This window comes from Bemisia tabaci, chromosome 10 (genome assembly GCF_918797505.1).
Source record: "Bemisia tabaci chromosome 10, PGI_BMITA_v3".
Classification (NCBI taxonomy): Eukaryota; Metazoa; Arthropoda; class Insecta; order Hemiptera; family Aleyrodidae; genus Bemisia; species Bemisia tabaci.
In genome coordinates this window covers 21,767,960-21,786,774 of record NC_092802.1, presented here as the reverse complement: position 1 = coordinate 21,786,774, position 18,815 = coordinate 21,767,960, and the positions used below count along the sequence as shown (strand labels likewise).

At 35.7% G+C, this 18,815-nt stretch overlaps 1 protein-coding gene across 1 annotated transcript; it reads right to left on the bottom strand.

The window, feature by feature from the left end:
• Positions 1-3,632: 3,632 nt before the first annotated feature.
• Positions 3,633-18,068, bottom strand: LOC109037800 (motile sperm domain-containing protein 2). The gene is made up of 10 exons (XM_019052619.2): positions 17,731-18,068; positions 16,299-16,445; positions 15,385-15,559; positions 14,766-14,929; positions 13,083-13,270; positions 8,848-8,923; positions 7,543-7,664; positions 6,467-6,664; positions 5,041-5,220; positions 3,633-4,099 (listed from the first exon to the last, which is right to left on the bottom strand). Exons 1-10 carry the CDS (start codon positions 17,810-17,812, stop codon positions 3,935-3,937), a joined length of 1,497 nt encoding a protein of 498 aa, XP_018908164.2. The 5' UTR covers positions 17,813-18,068; the 3' UTR covers positions 3,633-3,934.
• Between the last annotated feature and the right edge of the window lie 747 nt (positions 18,069-18,815).

Genomic DNA, 18,815 nt, shown 5'->3' with positions numbered 1-18,815 from the left:
TCGAGACATTAAGAATTGGTGAAACAGAAATAAAACCTTGTAATGAACTTAAGTTGTAGAATGCCAAAGGACCCTGCATGGAAACTAAGGAATCCACGGCTGGGTAAATTCATTAATGCTTAGTATAATGTTCTTGATGACTTCATCAGTATGATGAGCTTCTAATATCGGAATTTTTAGGTGCCAAAGACGAGAAAAGTGGGGTTGTGAGTGATTTTTTTCTGCTTTCTTGGATGTGCTTTCATATAGAGACGTGTGCCTGCCATAGTTTGTGTGTTGATGCTGTGATCATTTGAGAGAATTTGATTCTTTTAGAGTAGTCTCTGTGACCAGTCAGGAAAGGGTTCTCCTCAGACTCTGGTCTGATGTAGCAACCAAAAATTGCTGCAAAAATCACTTTTCAGCCCTCTTTTCCTCGAAATAGACCACCAGACAAGATATGAATTTTAGCATTGTGACATATTTTCTTTAAAATTTCACAAGGAACACAATTAGCACAAAGAGAATGACTGACATGGACTCCTATTCGAAATATTAACAGTTTTATCTAGCATTGGTTACAAAAAATTTGTATCTCCCCCTCACAGAAAAAGCCAGTGTCTGCTCGAGTCAAATCGCGCTCTACAACAGTTTGGCCAGGCTTTACAATATAGTAGTGCAGAGTGTAGCTTCCTTCATTATCAAAGTGTACACAATGTGTGGCAGCTGAGCCAAAGCGCGGAGATTGAGTTCGCCATATTTTCATACTGCAGGGACAGTTACAGTAAAGCTTAGTGTGCAATTTAACCCAAAAAGATTATAGTTTTTCTCTAATGAGCAGGAAGTTTGAATTTATCCATTTGGGAACGTTCGTATCTTGTTTCGGAGTTACTTACGATAAATTTCCTTACATAAATTGTGTTCTACTTAAAATTCTGATGAGACAAATATATCATTATGCTTAAATTTTCACCTTACGTAATGTTCCATTGGCATACAGGAAGTTCAAATTTTAAAGATTACAGTGCACAGGAGGTTGTAAACAGCATTACATCATCAGATTATAATGAAATTTAGCCGGCGTCGAATTACCAAGCACGGTCCTTTGACACATTCACAGTCAGTGCCCAAATTAAAGGAAATTGGCTCTTGCACAACCTGTGCAAAAAAAGCAATACATATTAAATGGTTACCATCTGACAAATTAGCATAATTTTATTCAATTTGTGATGACTAAATTAAAATGTCTAATACGCAACAGAAGTAGATCGATGCATAGTGATACAAAATGAGGTAAATTTTTTCCACCTTCCCATTTTGATTATTAATGAGCGGTCCCATCCTCGTTACTTCCAAAATTATACTCATTACCAATAAGTTTGTTTTACAGACGTGTTGTTTTTCCCACCCTTACATTTTTCTTTTATTCTTCCCCAAAATTACATTATTAATTCGATACAATTTTTTTACATTTTAATAAAAATGATTACAAAAAAAAAATTCCTCTAAAAATATCGCTGAGTATTCTATATAAGTACATGTATTTGTAAAGGCTTTAGAAAAGTTCAGGGTTTGTCCACAGATCTCACAATGCTCCGAGGACGAAATGGGGGAGTAAAGGAGCGTCATTTAGACACATTTCATCGTTATTCTACCGTTGACTTTTCGGGGAAAATACTAAAATATATCGACAGCTGAAGCAGAAGGATAAAAGCGAATCTCAAATAACAACATTGAAAGTCTCCGCTCATATTTTCATTTTTAGAAAGAAAACCAACCAACAGCTACTATTCATAATTTCTGTGAGAAATCTTTAGTTACCTATAAAAATCACTCAAGATTGCAAGAAAAATTCAGAATTATTTTTTTGGAAAAAATTGAAACAGAATTGGAGATTTTTAAATGTTGAAAGTGCAAAACGGACAGTCTATATTTATCCATCGATGTATCTTTTTTGTTTTTTGATTTATTATTTCTCCTAAACAGCAATGTAAACCCTCTTCATTAATCTGTAAAAGTTGCTTCGATTGAATTTGCTCAGTAGATACTGTCAGAGTAAAATTTTAAAGAACTGAAGCTGAGTAAAATTTTAAAGAACGAGCGCAGCACATTTTGGTGCAAGCATTGTAGGGTGGGTCGATGAGGAGCAAAAACTACATGATTGACTTTACAGAATTTATGAACAGCCCCTTACAAGAAGTTGAGGTAGCGCTAAAAAAAAAATTGGACCATTATACTTAAAAGTTAATGTATGGTGAAAGAAAAAAATCTCTGTAGACATTAACAAGTTGATTAAAATCCAATCTCATAAATTTATACGGTTAAATCCAGTTGAGTTTTGAGGAGACAAAAGGTAAAACCTTTCCTATCACCTTCGATGATAAAAATTTAAGAATTGCAGAACAAATCAAATTTGATAACGAAAATAGATGAGAACAAAAGGCACACAATGCAACGAGAATAAAATTTAAATACTCAACTTAACAAAATATCAAAACTTTTTCCGTTTTTGAACAAGTGAGGTCCCTTTGTCAACATGAAACTTTACACGCAACAACTGAAAAATATTGTTTTTAACAATTTTATAAAACAACGTACATATTACTCAACTTATCATGAAAATTTATTTTTTTGGTTGGAGCACTTTCCTTGCAATGGGAGGAAGTTGGTGAAATTATAGCATAATGATGTTTTTGCAGAAAATGAAAACATTCTGTTAGGAACAAACATTTCTCGGAGAGGGAAGTTGAGTCTTCATTCTGCCTAGCCCCTGGCTCTTAAGTTGGACGGATGCATAGCTTTTACTTTGTAGGACACTTGAAAAATAGGACAAAATTAAGGAAACAGGAACTACTTCAAACATCCTCACAGTATAGAAATATGTATTCCTTGCATGAAATTTTACTCAGATAAACAAGAACCACCGAAACTGAAATTTATCATTTTCCAAGTTACAGCTACAATACCCCCCCCCCCCTCCCTTACACCTTTTTTTCAGCCCTTCTTCTCAGAAATTCCAACCTATACCAGCATAAGCTCATTGAAGAGACTGACGCATAGGGACAGGTCTGACTTGATTTGTCAGTTTTTATTGTGAGATTCATGATTTACTACTTCTTCCAAAACTTCCAAGGGTGAGTGCAAATGCAATGAAGTTCCGTTGAATTTCTGAATAATATGTTCTTTGTTGACGTTGGAAATTTTAGAGGTATTAAACCATAGTTAGTTTTACTCATGGTGGAACAACAATTTTCGTCAAAAAAGTATTCCTTACATAAGGCATTAAAATTTACTGAATATTCTTTTTAAAATTGAACTTTTGATACCTTAACCTTAACTTTAACTTGATAAAACTTCTTTATATTTCAAATTATTGACAGAAAAAAGGAATTGAATTGAAAGTGACTTTCTCAGACAGAATTAAATTCGAAATAAAAAAGCGTTATTACCCAAAGGCCAGAATTGTATTTTCTTGCCCTTTCGTTAAAAATTGTATCAAGATAATGAAACAGGACACCGAAGAACTTTAACACCATTGCCTACAGAATGTGGTTACATTACCGGTGCAACAAACCTAAATTTCCCCAAAAATATCTGAAAATTGTACAGATCACTAACCTTGCTCTAACCCTATTGAATAAATAGACCTCAAAAAATCTTACAAACATTTTTATTACAATACAATTATACAAACAAGATTAGAGTCAGCCGAACCTCTACTATAATACTTTTCTGACTTGGCTAGCCCTGACCTACCGACTCAGACTAAAAATAGCTCGGCAGCAAAAAAAGGCAAAGATTCCTGTCTCTGCAGATGATTATATTTTCAGCACCAATAAAAAAATGATCTGCAGATTCGGATAATGGTGAAGTTTCTTGCCGGTTAAGAGGTTAGTGGCTTGATAAACCTGAACACAAAAACCCGCGCCTGGTCGAACGATGTTTGCAGTAATTGCTAGAATTTTTTCGAACCCCCAATGGCAATTGCATTACTGTGCATGTACATGTAAATCATGATACCGGCGATGACTGCTAATAGTGCTAGTGTGATTATCGACAACCGCTGATTGTTCTGGAGGTCTTGATGGAGTTTACCGTTGCATTCATTCAGTCTTGTAATCTATGGAACGAAAATGAATAATTACTTTTCAAGGTGATGGACACTAACACATGTTAAATAATTAAATTTACAGTAATATTTGCTTCTATAACAAACATATTTGATAGAGTGAAGGCATTTAGTAGATAAACATAAGTACAACAAGGACTGTTATTACTGTTGCTGAGTTTTCTCTAAGTAACATTTCGCCTAACTTCTCATTTATCCTTCATTACCCATCACTTGTCAATTGGACTCTATTTTGAAATTAGGATCTACAATTTCTGGCTCATCCCGAAAAACAATTAAGTGCGTAGGGAAACTAATGGTGCATACATTGTTTCTAAACTGAGCTAGAAATTGTAGTTCCGGATTGCAAAATGTAGTCCAATTGTGCTGTCACCAGCAAGCGTACCCTGTGCGGCTGATACAGAAAATACTTTAGAGGGGATGAAAAAATCATACATGATTTTAGGCGATGATAATCGGTCATTCTTTAAAACTACACTTATTCTTTCTGTCCTCCAAGCCCCTGAATTTTTAAGTTTTGGTAAATTTTTCTCTTGCGTTGCATATACATACTAAAGTCCTGATTCAAAAAGTGAATGTTTTCCTACTCTTCTTCACATCTTTTTTGCAATTTTCTTTAACTACTTGAAAATTTCTTTGATAAATAGTACTTTCTGAGAGCAAAAGTAATATGCACATAAACAGTAGGTGCAGCGTTGGTGATAAGTTTGCTATGTATGACATGAAATTGTATTTTGACAGTTGCAAAACACAGAACAGAATCCTTTTCAAAACCAAGTTTTCAATAATGAAACCAAGTTTCTAATGTTGTACATCTAATTCACAATTTTTTGGAATGCAAATTGGAAACACTTTGTCATCCCTAGTGATGTCCCATCGGTTTTCAGTGAGCTCTTCAGCAAGGAAAAAATCTCCTTAATCAAAACACTTACCATGGTGAATAGTTTATCTATCTTTTCATTTACGTCCACAGGAGCAGCGCCATTCATTCTAAATCTTACATTTGTGGCTGAAGAGGTTGCATAATTGTTACTGCCAACGTATGGGTCCGTTTCATCGCACTCGACTGCGCATCGGAGCCGATAGTTTTCTGCATTTTTGGTGTTAGCCGCCTGAAAGATGGGGCAAAATTTTTCACATAAATCAGTAATCAAGGACATGCTAAGTCACAATCATATCTGTCAAGTCTATGCAGATGAACTCTTGGTTTTCAAAATACTAAAAATATGAGGAGTACTATTATCTCCGCCCCTCACAAACAGCAGCTCAATTTATCATCAAAATCATAACCTTATAAACTAAGTATATTTCCTTTTGGGACAGTTTGTACAACAGTCTATTAATTCCATTATCTATGAAGGATCGTTTTTTCTCTTTCCTTTTTACAGCCTGGCAAACTAAGCAGAGCCCAGGTAGATTGCTGGAACTACATATCGACGTTGAAACTATCAGACCACGTCGCTATGTCGTAGACATCCTGTCATAATTAATCTTTAGATGGAAAACTACCCAACATTAATTCTTGAAAACTTCCGTGATTTTTCTTCTCAGTGTTAAGAAAAATCTGTGAAAACTTCAAGGGTTGATATTGGTTTATTCTCGTCCACAAAAATACGTAAAACGAGAGCAGAGATTTTTAAACACCGGAAATGAGATACGTGTTCTGGTAGTTTCACCGTCAATATTCATCCTCTAGGCTTCCTTTACAAGGACTAGGCCAAGTGGAATCTATTTTTGCAGATACACTAATCGATTTTTGGAAGATTCGTTGCCACTACCAGGATTCAAAACCAGAACCTTTTGACCTAGAGTGCTGACTACAAGGCCAACCTAGCCGGCAATTTCTATAATTTAAAAGAAAACGGTTCTGTTAAAAAAACTCAATTTACCTCAATAAAATAAAATGTGGTTCTAGACATGTTTCCAGGCTGATGCAGCTCCTTTATCAATAGCACAATCAATGCTACTGATGAAGGGGATGGGACAGTCTCAAAACACTTCTATCGCCACTTTTTACTTTAGTGAGGTTAATTGAGTCTTTTAATAAGACCTTTTTCTTTTAAATTATGATTCCTCCAGGTTTTTTTGTCTTGATTTTACAGTTTTCATGGCAATTTCTATTTCAATGGCTAACCTCCTGAAGCGAGTGTTTAGTATATGTGGTATTTTTGTACTTGCCAGTATTTTTCTTATTCATTCTCTGTGATTCAACTGGAAAAGGCAAGAGAATTTAGTGATAAGACCATTCTAAACACCAAAAATGTTTCTGGTCATTCCTGCAAAATACTTAAATCGATTTATTTAAAGAGATTTATTTAGCTTGAATATCCGGTTTCAGAAAAATACTTATGACAATACCTTCCAGAGAGCAGAGAGGGCAATACTGTCTAAATCTATGCTTTCAACAGGCAGACACATGATGAGAAACTTCTCTTTCATTATTTGGTTGGGTGTGAAGTCAGGCAGAACGGTGACCGTGATGGCTACCATGCCTTCCACGCCAAGAATACTGATACTGGGATGGACGCGGAACTTCTCCGGTGAAGTTGTTTTTATCTGGAGAAAAAATAAGATGTTCAAAATTAGTCATCTACTGTACTTTCCAGAGGCAGCCCTCCCTTTGGACTGCAAAATTTCTACAGCAGTAATTTTTTCTTTTTTACATGTTGCACAGCATTCACTGTAAATGCATACCAAAACACATCGGAGGGTACTTTCCTGATTGATTTTAGGACTGGAAAAATGTGCATTGAAGGGCTCCCTGAAGGGCTTTGGGAGGATAGGGGACTTTGTGTGCAGACCTTGTAAGTGGACTAGGTGTTGCAGAGCTCCAGAGAGCGCTGTAAAAGCGGCTTTATAAATATAAAATTGACATTGGCGGTTTTCGCACGGCACCATTCAATTTTCATTTTTTCTTTTTTTTTTATAAGATATTTTCTCCTAGATTTAGTTGATGTCTGGCTCTGAGGAATAGGCTCGACATTTTGGCTTTTCGGGTGGCATAATTCTGAAAATGCACATCTGAATTGCTGAGTTTTGAAAATTCGTTTTACTTTTTCAAAGACATATTAAAATTTTGATAAAATGTGCTTCATTTAGAGAGGGAAAGTCATGAAAGTTTAAAGAAAATTATAAAAAAAGTATTCAATTGATAAATGGAAATAAGAAAGGAAGATAAGAAGGGAGGAGGACTAATGTCAAAGGAAAATATGTAAAAGAGGAGGGACCTGATCTCTACATTGACAAAATAGTATGATAGTAGTCAACAAATAGTAGCAAAAATAGTCTGTTAGCAAGCATGTCAACTGGCGAATGAAAAGCAGCACTTTCACTATAGACATCAAATTTTTCGGTCAAAGTAACCTCTAATCTAAAAATTCTAAGATTATCAGAGTCCTTTGAAGAAAAACAAAAGAACAAAAACCATTACTCACTTTAAACGAGACATTCTTGTCATTGCTAATATTGCTGATGTGGATTTGCCCTACATATTCGGAATTGGTTGCATCGTACTTGAAAATCACAGCATCAGCCGGAGTAATGTTGATAAGGGAGGCTGAAAAATAGAGAAAAACGTTCATGAAGAAAAATCATGATGACTCAGATGGACTGAATTTAACAGAAAAGCACAAAGTCTCATCAAGTTTGAACCGAGAAAAAAAGGGTTAAATATGTACTGCTTCATAGGACTTGATATTGAGAAAAAAGTTTGAAAAAAATGTTACAAACAAATATTTTTAATTTCTGCTTTAAATTTTGGGCAAAAGAAAATTTATGACTAGTTATTTCAAAACTACAAACTTATTTTTCTTCACAATGCAACTTGGTGCACTTCTGTTAAAGTTGAAACAGGGCCGTACATCGGATGTACAGACCCATTCTGGTCAGACTCCGGTGGCTCCGCAAGTAGAGTTTGCAACCTCTGTTCTGCCACTTTCTTGCACAATTTGTTTTGAGTAGCGGTGCGCGGCGAGCTTTCCCGGGGCCGAATTTTTGGGCTTAAGATTCGGTCTTGGCCATGGAGCGCCTCGCCTGCTGCTATAAAACTATTGATCAATCGACGTGCCGGGGTCTAACGTTTATTCAAAGAGGCTCGCAGCCCTACGCGTAAGTAGCTGAAGTTTGAAGTTTAGAGTTTGAAGTTTACAGTTTGAGGCCGAAGCTTTAAGTTTGTTTTGTGTTATGCCAGTGTGTGTAAATAATATATATATCCATAAAATACCCGCAAACCAGTGTTGTACCTCAGCTCTATCAACCCCGCCACCTGAGCACCCCCCCCCCCTCTTACAAAAGTCGGTCCAGATGGAAAGGTATTCCCATTCAGATGAAAGTTTTTTTCCGATAAAAACATAAGAAGGTAAGATAGATCAATCGGTAGACTCGAGCGTAAGAAAACTAAAGCTTAGAAAGAGGGAAACGTGGGACAGCTAAAGGCATACGAATATTATATGAAATATAAATAATAAAATAATATATATGAAATATATATATATATATATAATATACATGAAATAATATATGAAAAATAGTCATTAATTCTTAATGGAATTTTTTGACAATTATTCTTGCTTCAGGAGGAATACTTTCTTTCAATTACCTAGTGCTCTCTTCTAAGATTTCAGGGCTTATTTTAACCGAATGCTGGATTCAGTCCAGTCTATCTTTGAGAGATGAAACAGATGTCAGAAAATATAAAATCTGTGATAAAAAGGAAACTTAAGGAGTTTTTTAATACTAACATTGACTTTCATTGCTAACATTCATGTCTGTGGATCCTTGACTTGAAATTATAGGTGACAAATCGTTGAACGTCACCTAAAACGAAACAAAATGAGGAGGATTAGAGAAGACAAATTAAATAAAAGGGCATGCTCATGCTTTCCATCCTTAATTTCTAACTCTTCAGACAAGGGAAAAATGTATCGACAGAAATGATCTGATCTTGTTTAGAAATGGGTTACCTTGATGAGGCAGATTTTAGATTCTGATCCAAGGTCTTGACTCCTGGTCTATAATATACACATTATATTAATTTTTGAAGTAGGATGAAAAATTTAAAATTGGATACCTATTCTGGAAGAATTTCAGTGGAAAGGCATGTGTAAAAATGGAATTCATTATTCTCCCCCCCCCCCCCTCAATAAACTCTGCACTGACAAAGCCAACAAGTCGCTAAAATTCAATGACAAAAATAATTCTACAGAGAGAAAAAGTTAATTGACAGTTATTACATTGGATTTAGGTACTGTTTTAAAGTTTAAAAAATGTTCAATACAATTTTGCATTTAAGCTGATGAACTTGAAAGATGGATCTAAAAATTGAGCACAGAATGGGATGAATATGACTAAAAATAAAGCAGAAAGAATAAAAAATTTTAACAAAATAATACATTCAGAAACCTAACCCTAAAATTGATTAATTTCACAGAAGCAGCAAAAAGCACACCGAGAACTCAGAGATGTTATTCGAGGTGCTAAAAGGAGAAACCACTTACATGCTTCCAGAAAGATGCATCATTAGAAGGAAGTATAAAATGCACACTTTATTTGTTTTAACTGAAGGAGAGTAACTCACTTTTTGCAGATTGAAATAGAAAAAATTATGAAGTTATAAAGATATCAAACTTTTCGGTTACTTATCTGTGTAAGTATTCAAGATTAAGATCTCGACACTTCAGTACACATTATCAAGTTGAACAGCTGTTTTGAAAACAACTACAACAGCTGGCAAGCTATGTTTTATACACCTGATAACACCAATTCTCATCAAGTCAAGATTGTATCAAATCAATCTTCGAAGTAGCATTAAATAGAATGTCAATTGAAACATTAAACACCATACAATCAAAATCGCAAGGAGGAGGTAGAGGAACGATGGAATAAGGGAGGCGAACATACAGAAATCTACAGAAATTAACATGATCAAGTGGTCAGTTTGGTTAAAGAGTGATGGGTAATGTCCTGTAAAGTTTAAAGGTTAACATAAGTCAACTTTTATGTTTTTTAAAAAAAAATGTACCAAAGTACACTTTGAAAAATATGTATGGCTGATTCAAGAGATATTTTTCTCATAAGAAAAGGAATGAATTTTAACCAAACAAGTTGCAAGGCCCTCATCTCTAGGCAGAGATGGTGCTTTAGCCATCATGCATTGAAATAAGATGAGAACCGAAAATTCTAATGATAGAGGGAAAAAGCTCATTCAAGCACAATTTTACCTGGATGAAATTTACTCAAACGATATCGCTGTGTTCAAACACGTACTTTCCTCTTGGTCATGAAAGAATCAATTTAATACTAAATATAACACCTGAAGGCCGATTATTGAAATTGATAGATACAGCTATAGACAAAGAAGACGAAAAGGGTATGTAGGGATACTATTGGTCAAAGCGGAAGGTTGGAATGGACAAAGGAGGAAGGTAATAGACTAACTAACCAAAACCCAGAGGAGACCCCATAGTCAGTACATCATTTTCACCTTGACTATAGGAACCACCCATTTCAACCAATAAAATTGCTCCATACTCCCTGTGTCTCCTTTGTCTATAGCTTTGTCTATCATTTCAATTATCAGCCCACTGGTAGCTAAGACGTCTAAATGACTCATGAGTTTGCCCACCTCTACTCTTTGTCAATGCGTTGCCGTCTTTTACCCCCACTTTACTTTTGGCGATTTAATTCCGCATTTGTGTCAACTGAACACTCATTAGTTAATAACACCATCAAATAATAATAATAATAGCGCTTTCACAAGCTAGCATTGAAATAAGTAACACAAGGAGGCGAACAAATTAGGTCTGCTTCATGAATTAGGTTCTCCAGATGAGTTTGGGTTGAATACCTCAAAAATCCAATCTGATAATTTTCTTAGCTCGTTCATTAAGTCTAGTTTCAATAAAACACTTCAATACATTTTATAAATGCTGACACCACAAAAAAGTCTGACTAAGTTTTAGAGATAAATATGATTTAATGGATAACGAGCAGAATGCTTTACTCCACTTTTTTTGACTGTGGATAAATAAGATCAAAGTCCAGGCAGATAAAATAGCTTGACCTACTGCACAAGCCTAGCATTGAGTTTCACACTGGGAGACCTTGTCGCATACACAAGTTTTATTATTACTTCAAGGCCACTACTCCAGATTTTTAACAATCTTTAAAAAAATGTTTCAGTGAGGAATTAAACATGTGAAACCAAAAGAGATGAAAAACAAAACCGAAATTATAACTAAAAAAAAAGAGATAATAGACTGTGAACTGGATGAATAAGAGAGAAAAGAGAATCAGAAAATTGGAAACTCAAACTGACGAAATAATTCGGCCTTGAAGAAGGGACTGCAGAGGCCCAAAATGCATTGGCGGTTACTTAACTTTATTTTCGCGTTTGAGTTTTTAATGATTGATACATTTTATTTTAGTGAAAAATAATATGTATTATTTTTACATATAATAGGGAAGAAAATTTTGATTTTTATAGTCCAAAACTTTGGTAAATATTACTTTTTTTTGTTGAGAGCTGTACTGTAAGGATGAAATTTGGGTTGCCCAGTAATCAGGAGCATAAAAATAACCAATTAACTGAGGAGAACTTTTTACCTGAACGACAAACTATGATGTCGCTTTGCAAAGAAAAAAACAGTAACAGCGAGAAAAACAGTTTTATTGCAAGGTGACCGTGACAATAGAGAGAGTACCAAGAATTTTTGATTCCGTGGGTAAGTCAGCAGGCAGGGATGGAATTGAGGGAGGATTTGGATTTCGATGATTGAGAATTTTTTAGGAAAACATGCAGTCTTCCAGAAACTTTACATTGCTACCACACCACGGACCGCCAGCTCACAGGGACAGGATTGGGAAAACGGGAGGAGGTAACGTATATATCTAGAATGCAAGGAGGATCAGAGAAATTAACAGAAGTGAGGCAGGAGTTGCTCCTTCATGTGAGGTAGCTTTGGATGAAACGCACGAAAAGTAAAACAAAAGAAACGCAGAAATTCTTTTTGGAGGCATCTAAATCAATAAAAGTAGAACAGAAGTTGCAAGGGGGTAATTCTCCAATTACACTCAAATTCAGGTATCTACCAGTTTACAGCGCCAGAGTCAACGCTAAATAAGTTTACCCACTTTTATACTGGGACAGAAGGTCCGCCATCTTGCTTCTTGCATTTACTTAACATGGAAAAAGGATGTCAGACGATCTTCTGTCCCAGTCTAGAAGTGCGTAAGCTTACTTGGCGTGGACTCTACTATATTGCATCAATCAAACACGGTATGGTTGACAGCAAGTATTAAGTACGAGGAGAAAATTGGATTAGCCATATGCTGTGATGGTTTGTATTTAATGGAACGATATCATATATCATAGCTTTACAACCTCACCCCGTCATCATCAGGGTTACATGCTAGTATTGCATTACATTGCTAATTTTCCTTCAAACCTTGAATTTTAATCTGTGTTACTTAAGTTGTTTGAGCAATGGATAAAAATTGTTTGCAATTTTTTTCCTTGCACGAAGATTCTAACCCATCCACTTCCTTTACGACCAAGTCCTCTCTGAACTTTGAAAATTTCAATAAGAAGAAACACCTTAGCCTTGTGGCTTGCATTGTAGAATGTTGAAGACTGCTAGACTATTTTGCTTGTTATTGAATAGTTCCCTCTTTTATTTTTGGCACAGCAAGTGCAAATACATAAAAAAACTTTATGGAAAGCATCCACAAAAGTTGAAAATTTCTTATGTTTTTTGTCCCAAAATGTTTATGACGCACTCCTTCTGCAATAATGTCGTTGCTCAATTTTTTTTTTCTATTAGGCAGGTCCTCCTTCATCAGGACAGTTACATTTTCCGAAGAATTGTTCTTTAGAACCGTTGGATTTTTAAATTATATCTGTACACAGAGTACAAGCCATTACAAAGTATGAGAAGTTAATAAAAGTACACTACAAAATCCATGCAAAAGTTCTTACTTTTTTATCGATTTTGATTGCAACAGGGGCTGGTTCAGGTTCAAACGAAAACTCGTAAGGATCTTCTCCACCCCAGCTTTTCAGGGCTTGACTGGGTTCCACATATTCTCCCAGCGTTTTCTGATTGACAAATTTAATTTTTTGGACAGCTTTTTCCGGCAACCATGATTTTATTATTTTGAATGCAGCTGTTAGGATTAAAAATTAAAGCAATTAAATATTAGAACGTTTTAAGGATGTCTAAATGTCGATTCCAACTATGGTTAAAAAGGAAGAAAATGGATCTCCATTCCAGTTATTCAAAGTTGCCACGAAAACTTATTTTCATGCATCAAGGTAATCAAGACAAATGATATAAAAATTTCACTACAATTATGGTAAAAAAATATGAGCCATGGATAGAATAAAATATTAAAAAACGTTCAGAAACACTGAAATGAAGTTACACTATTGAGGCTTCCAATGAGTTCTCCAATTGGTAAATGTTTTGGAGGTGATTTTTCCATTCGTCAAAAATTGCTCACTACAAATACTCTTACACAGACACTTGTATTCACAATATTTCATTGGTAATTTTTTCTTAATTTCTGCAAAGATATTCTTTAAATTCATTCGGTGGGAAAACCTTTGTCCAATTTTAAAAGAAACTTGACAAAAACCAAAAAATAGACATTTCTTTACGACATAATGGACCACTAGACAGGGCACAAAACTAAGTATCACAACAAATGTTTTTTAATTTAAAATTTTTGTGGTATGCGATGGCCGCATTAAATATTTCCAAATCTAACTCATAAGTACGAAAATACCGTGTTTCGTTTCAGTCAGTTTACACTTCCTAAGTACTTCTGAAAAACCAAAGTCTACCCTAGTCAAATCAAGTACTAAACTACTTTGGGTATGTTTTACGGTGGAAGAATTTTCCTGGATGATGACTTTTTTTTGGCAAGAGTAGAGTTGCCATGTATTTGAAGAGAAGGAAAACGGCTGTGAAACCAAGCAGAAATTATTGGCCTAGCAAGTAGGTTCTGACAGACTAATTTGGACGTGTTTCTGCCAAACCGAACAATGTGCACTAAGACATGAGCCCTGAGACAGGGCTCATGTCTTAGTGCACATAGTTCCGTTTGGCAGAAATACGTGCGTTTAACTGACGTTGATTATGGTTTTTTTGCAAGTAGGAAGTTTGAATTTAGTGTTCTTCGTGAAAACTATGAACAGTGCTTCCTCACTTATGACTTGATTTTGGAAGTTTTTGATTCATTCTACATGTAAACTCTACATGAAATTTTGATGAGAAAAAATGTCTTTTAGGGGTCTGATTTTTACCTCGCTTTGGGGTCCATTTTGTTTTTTTTTTACAGTTATACCCACCCATTGAAGAGTCAAAAAATTAAAAATAAAAAATACGAAAATTAACATGGATATAAAAAAAAATTAAAAGTTAAAATAAAAAAAAAACATAGAAGAGAAAACTGTTAGATGCGCTGAGTATAAGAGGCCTCTTGATGTAAGTTCTTAGGTACTCGGGTTTGTTTCCTTACATTCTCCAATACCAAACTATGTTAATGATACCCAGACGGAGTAAATTCAAAATATCTGATTTTTGAACAGGTTTCATGCGTTAAAATTCATAGAAGCTAGTTAGTATGGACCATCACTGGTTCTCATGTTAATACGCACCATTTAAGATCCAAGGCATTTCAAAAATGAGTATGTAGTTGAGAAAGTATGGATAGTATGATTTACAGAGGTTTATTAAGTATTTCGTGTAATCCATATCTAGATTGCTCAGGCCAGAATCCTGCATGTCAAATACTATGGTGATTTGATTCCCCTTGTGTTCCCTGGAACGAAATAAATTGTTCATTTAGAGCAACAAATGTACATAATAAATTTATAGTGGGACTGAAAAATCATGATTTAAAAATCTACAGAGTGAGACTCAAAATTTGGTGACTGATAAATTACAGCACCAAAATTAAACATTGCATAATATTGCACAATTACTTAAATTCTCTGCCAGAACAGTGGATACTATTAAAGTTTTAAAAATCAAGGAAAAGGTAAGAAAATTTATTCAGATTTGGTTTGAGAGTCAGTCTTTCTGAATTCCACCTCACACCTGTTGCTATCATACACCACTATGCAACAGATGTATACCTGCCATGGTGTCCTTCAGTAAATCGAGTTTTTTTGCTTAAATACGCCCAATTACTCGATAGCATTTCAAACACGCAATGTAAGAAAATAACTTTTAAAGTCACTGAGAGCCACATTTCATTGTATGTATTTTACTCACTTTTCGAGACGTTCAAACCAATAGATAAGGCACATTTTTAGGTCATCAAAACTTTTCTGGCCTTTGCTGTGCAGCTTACATCTGAAAATAAACAGTGCTTTCCCGTCTCGGTCAAAATTGTGTGGAAACTGGGCACCTTCTTTCAGGTAATCATAATTAACCAGATCATTGATTTCTGCAAGAAAAAAAGAAAAAAAAATAGTAAATAACATCATCCTGTTAAAAATGAGAGAAATCTCAGTGAAAGGATCACAATTAAAAGCATGTTGTAGTGTTTCGAAATTAACATAAGGACGAATTTGTCCTTAAAAAACTATATAGGTACAGATTAGAAAAATAGAAAAAACCAAGAGGAACACACATTTGTTGTTGTTGTAGTTTTTTTCTTCCTAAAAAAATGTATTTGAGCATAATTCCTATTGGCATAAATATGTCTATGCTCTATATAAAAATAAGCAAATGTGACCACTAAAACTGGCTACTGATCAATTTAGTTTTCTTTCTAAATTACTCTGGACACTCAGATCAGAGATGAAAATAACTGAGTGATGTCATGTAACTGGACTCAGAATTACAGCTTCAAGGCCAACAAGAAATTTTACTGCAAGGACGGACTAATGCCAAGCCATGCACTTTATTTCATGCTATCTGTAAATCAAAGAAAGCTACAGTGTTTACTTCTTTATCATACCTCATCCATCAGACCACTCAAACTTGCAACATACTTATATATCGAAAGACTTAATTGACCAGATACTTAGAAATCAATGCAAAGAATCATAGATAACATGTTTCTTTACCCTGTTCCTTTCCTTTTTCAAACTTCTCTCTCTCTTTTTCACAGTTCCTTAGAAAGAGGACGCCTTACTTTAATGCGAGAAGCCTTGCAAATGTGAACAGAAAGAACAACTTACCGTTGACTCTGTTCTGCTTCCTCCATTCCAGTGTTTCCCACAACATACTTAGAGCATCATCTTGGACCATTTCATGATGAAGCAGAAATCGGCCTAGCCATTCATCATCAGCTTTAACTCGCGCAACATCAACCTCCGCAAAAAATCCTGTACAGCGACAAAAAATATTAGTCGCTAAAGTCAAAGAGATACTTCAAGTGAGAAAAGGAGAAAAAATTGAAACAAATTTTTGAGTCCCTGCTCACAGAAAATTAGCGAGAGCTAATCTAAGACTTTGACCACTTTTATAAACAGGGTCGACAATGGATGAGATTATAGTCAAAGCTTATTAGCATCTGACGAACGATGCTTGAGGAATTTCTGGACTGCCGACAGTTTTTAGAGTGGTATGTTCGTTGATGCCTCTGCATATCCGCAAGAAGAGCGGACCAATTAGCTTAAATTGTTTGGGAATCTTGCTGAGAGAACTGACAGGATCTATGATCGGGAGAGAGCAGAGATTAGGTGATAAAAATCAGAGTTTGAGCCCACTTGCTCACTGCTGAACGCGCTGCCAAGCATGCCTCAATCCCATGTATGTAAGATACGGGTGGTCCTGGTCCCGTCCCTTATCAGGCACCCATAACTAGCGGGGGCTATGGCCTTTAGCCACCATCTCCAGGCACATCCAGGTAGTAAGTAGTTGCCATGATATGATATTCTTTTAATTTTAGTTTTCTTGGTTTGGCTTTCAAAGCAAAAAGAAAACCCCTCAGGAAGATTAATCTGAATGCACTTGCTAATTTTCTGCCGTCCATGAAAGGCGCTGAATAATTTTGTACTATTTTATAAGTTGTAGCTTTGTAAAGATGCAAACACTAGAGCTCGCACATCCTATGTTGAGACAATCAATCTCTTATTACATCTGAATTAGCACCACTCAACAGGTTAATATATTCAGCCAGATGGCACCACTGATGAGTGGTGACAAAAACAATACTTTGACGTTTGTCACAACATACGATGCGCGAGTTCTAGCAAGCCAGAAAAATGCCTTTTTTAGGTGATGACTTAAAAGCCCTAAAAATCAAGCGCGTGCGGGGCTAGGTCTTGAGGGCTCTGACCTTATTTCGTGAATCATTGGAAACATAAATCAAATCTATGAAACAACAAGTAAGTGATAGCTCTCTTTGCTTTCCACACTTTTAAATTTCTGACCCACATGGTAGTAGAAACAACACTTATTTTGCTGAAATCATTCCATAGGCTGGTGTCTTTAAATTACTTAGAAAAAGTTTTAGGAAATGAAGTAACTAACAACAATACATTTAAGTCTAGGAATGACAAGTAACGAGCCTTTTTACTGACTAGATTGTCGATGAGCAATGCGGTTTGGATGCGCTCACATCTTTCGAAACTAAACAAGAAAATGGACAAAACGAAACCACAATACCTTCGGTCTTATTTTCAGCTTCTAATTTCTTCAGAAATGAGCTTCGCAACTCGCGAATTGCATCTCCACTGACTTCTGTCATGATGGATCACGACTTAAATGAACGAAGTTGAGTTAAAGCTGGGATTGCCACAAGGTTACAAACACTGAGCTGCAGATTAAATTGGCATGTTTGAACGAAAACAAATCGAGAGAGAAAATAATGAGGAATAAATTTGAACCTCAACAGACATACAATAAAGAACGAACGCTTTCAAGAACGTGGATGATAATATCTGATCGCCGAAGAGGATGTGGGCGCCAGGAATTCGACAGGTTGATTATGTAGACAGCAAGTTGAGTAAACAACTTGTTAGGTTAAAACAGCTGATTTTACTCGATTGAGCACCGGGGAGAGCTCGGGTGGTGGAGCTAGTGGAGCCATTGGAGCTCACAGGTGGAATCATGGACAGTGTGGCATTTCATGAAAAATAAAATCGTGAAATATTTCGTGAAATTTCAAAAATTTATGGAAGATAATGAAAAATACTGGTTCCTTTTCGTATTTCACAAAATGTAAAAATTGTGACTTTCTTTTTTTTTTGTGTTTGAGTGCGGGTTGCATACTCTCGCCCCTGAAAAATATGAAATATTTCACAGCCTCGTGAAAATTTCCAATTTTGTCGATCCATTCACGGGTGTGTCGATCAGGACCGGATTTACCTACTTGCCGCCCCTACTTGCCTGTATGTTGCCACCCCTTCTCATTCGTTTTGAAACATCAATACAAACCATCAAGTGAACATGCCGGAGGAGGAGGGGTGTATAAGACGCGTTTATACTCGTGTTGGGCACATTATTTGTGAAAGTGCTGTCAACACTAGCAAAAGTTCACGAACTTTGCGCGAAAATTAAGTTTCGTAAACCTATCTTTGTGTGGACGAAGCCTTTCATTTATAAGAAAAGAACGAAAAAATTATGAAAGAATGAACATGAATGTGATTTAATGATTTAATTTCCGCCACCGCGCCAACTGCACTGTGTGTGGCGCAATGCGTCAAGTATCCCTACAGTCTTCTAGGCGCTATGCGTTTTACGCCGACCGC

Coding starts and splice junctions, on each gene's coding strand:
- LOC109037800 (XM_019052619.2), bottom strand. CDS start 17,812: ATGACAGAAGTCAGTGGAGATGCAATTCGCGAGTTGCGAAGCTCATTT. Junction 8,924..13,082: donor CAATCAAAATCGATAAAAAA/GTAAGAACTTTT, acceptor GTTTCGTTTTAG/GTGACGTTCAACGATTTGTC. Junction 5,221..6,466: donor CCCTCTCTGCTCTCTGGAAG/GTATTGTCATAA, acceptor CCCATCTTTCAG/GCGGCTAACACCAAAAATGC.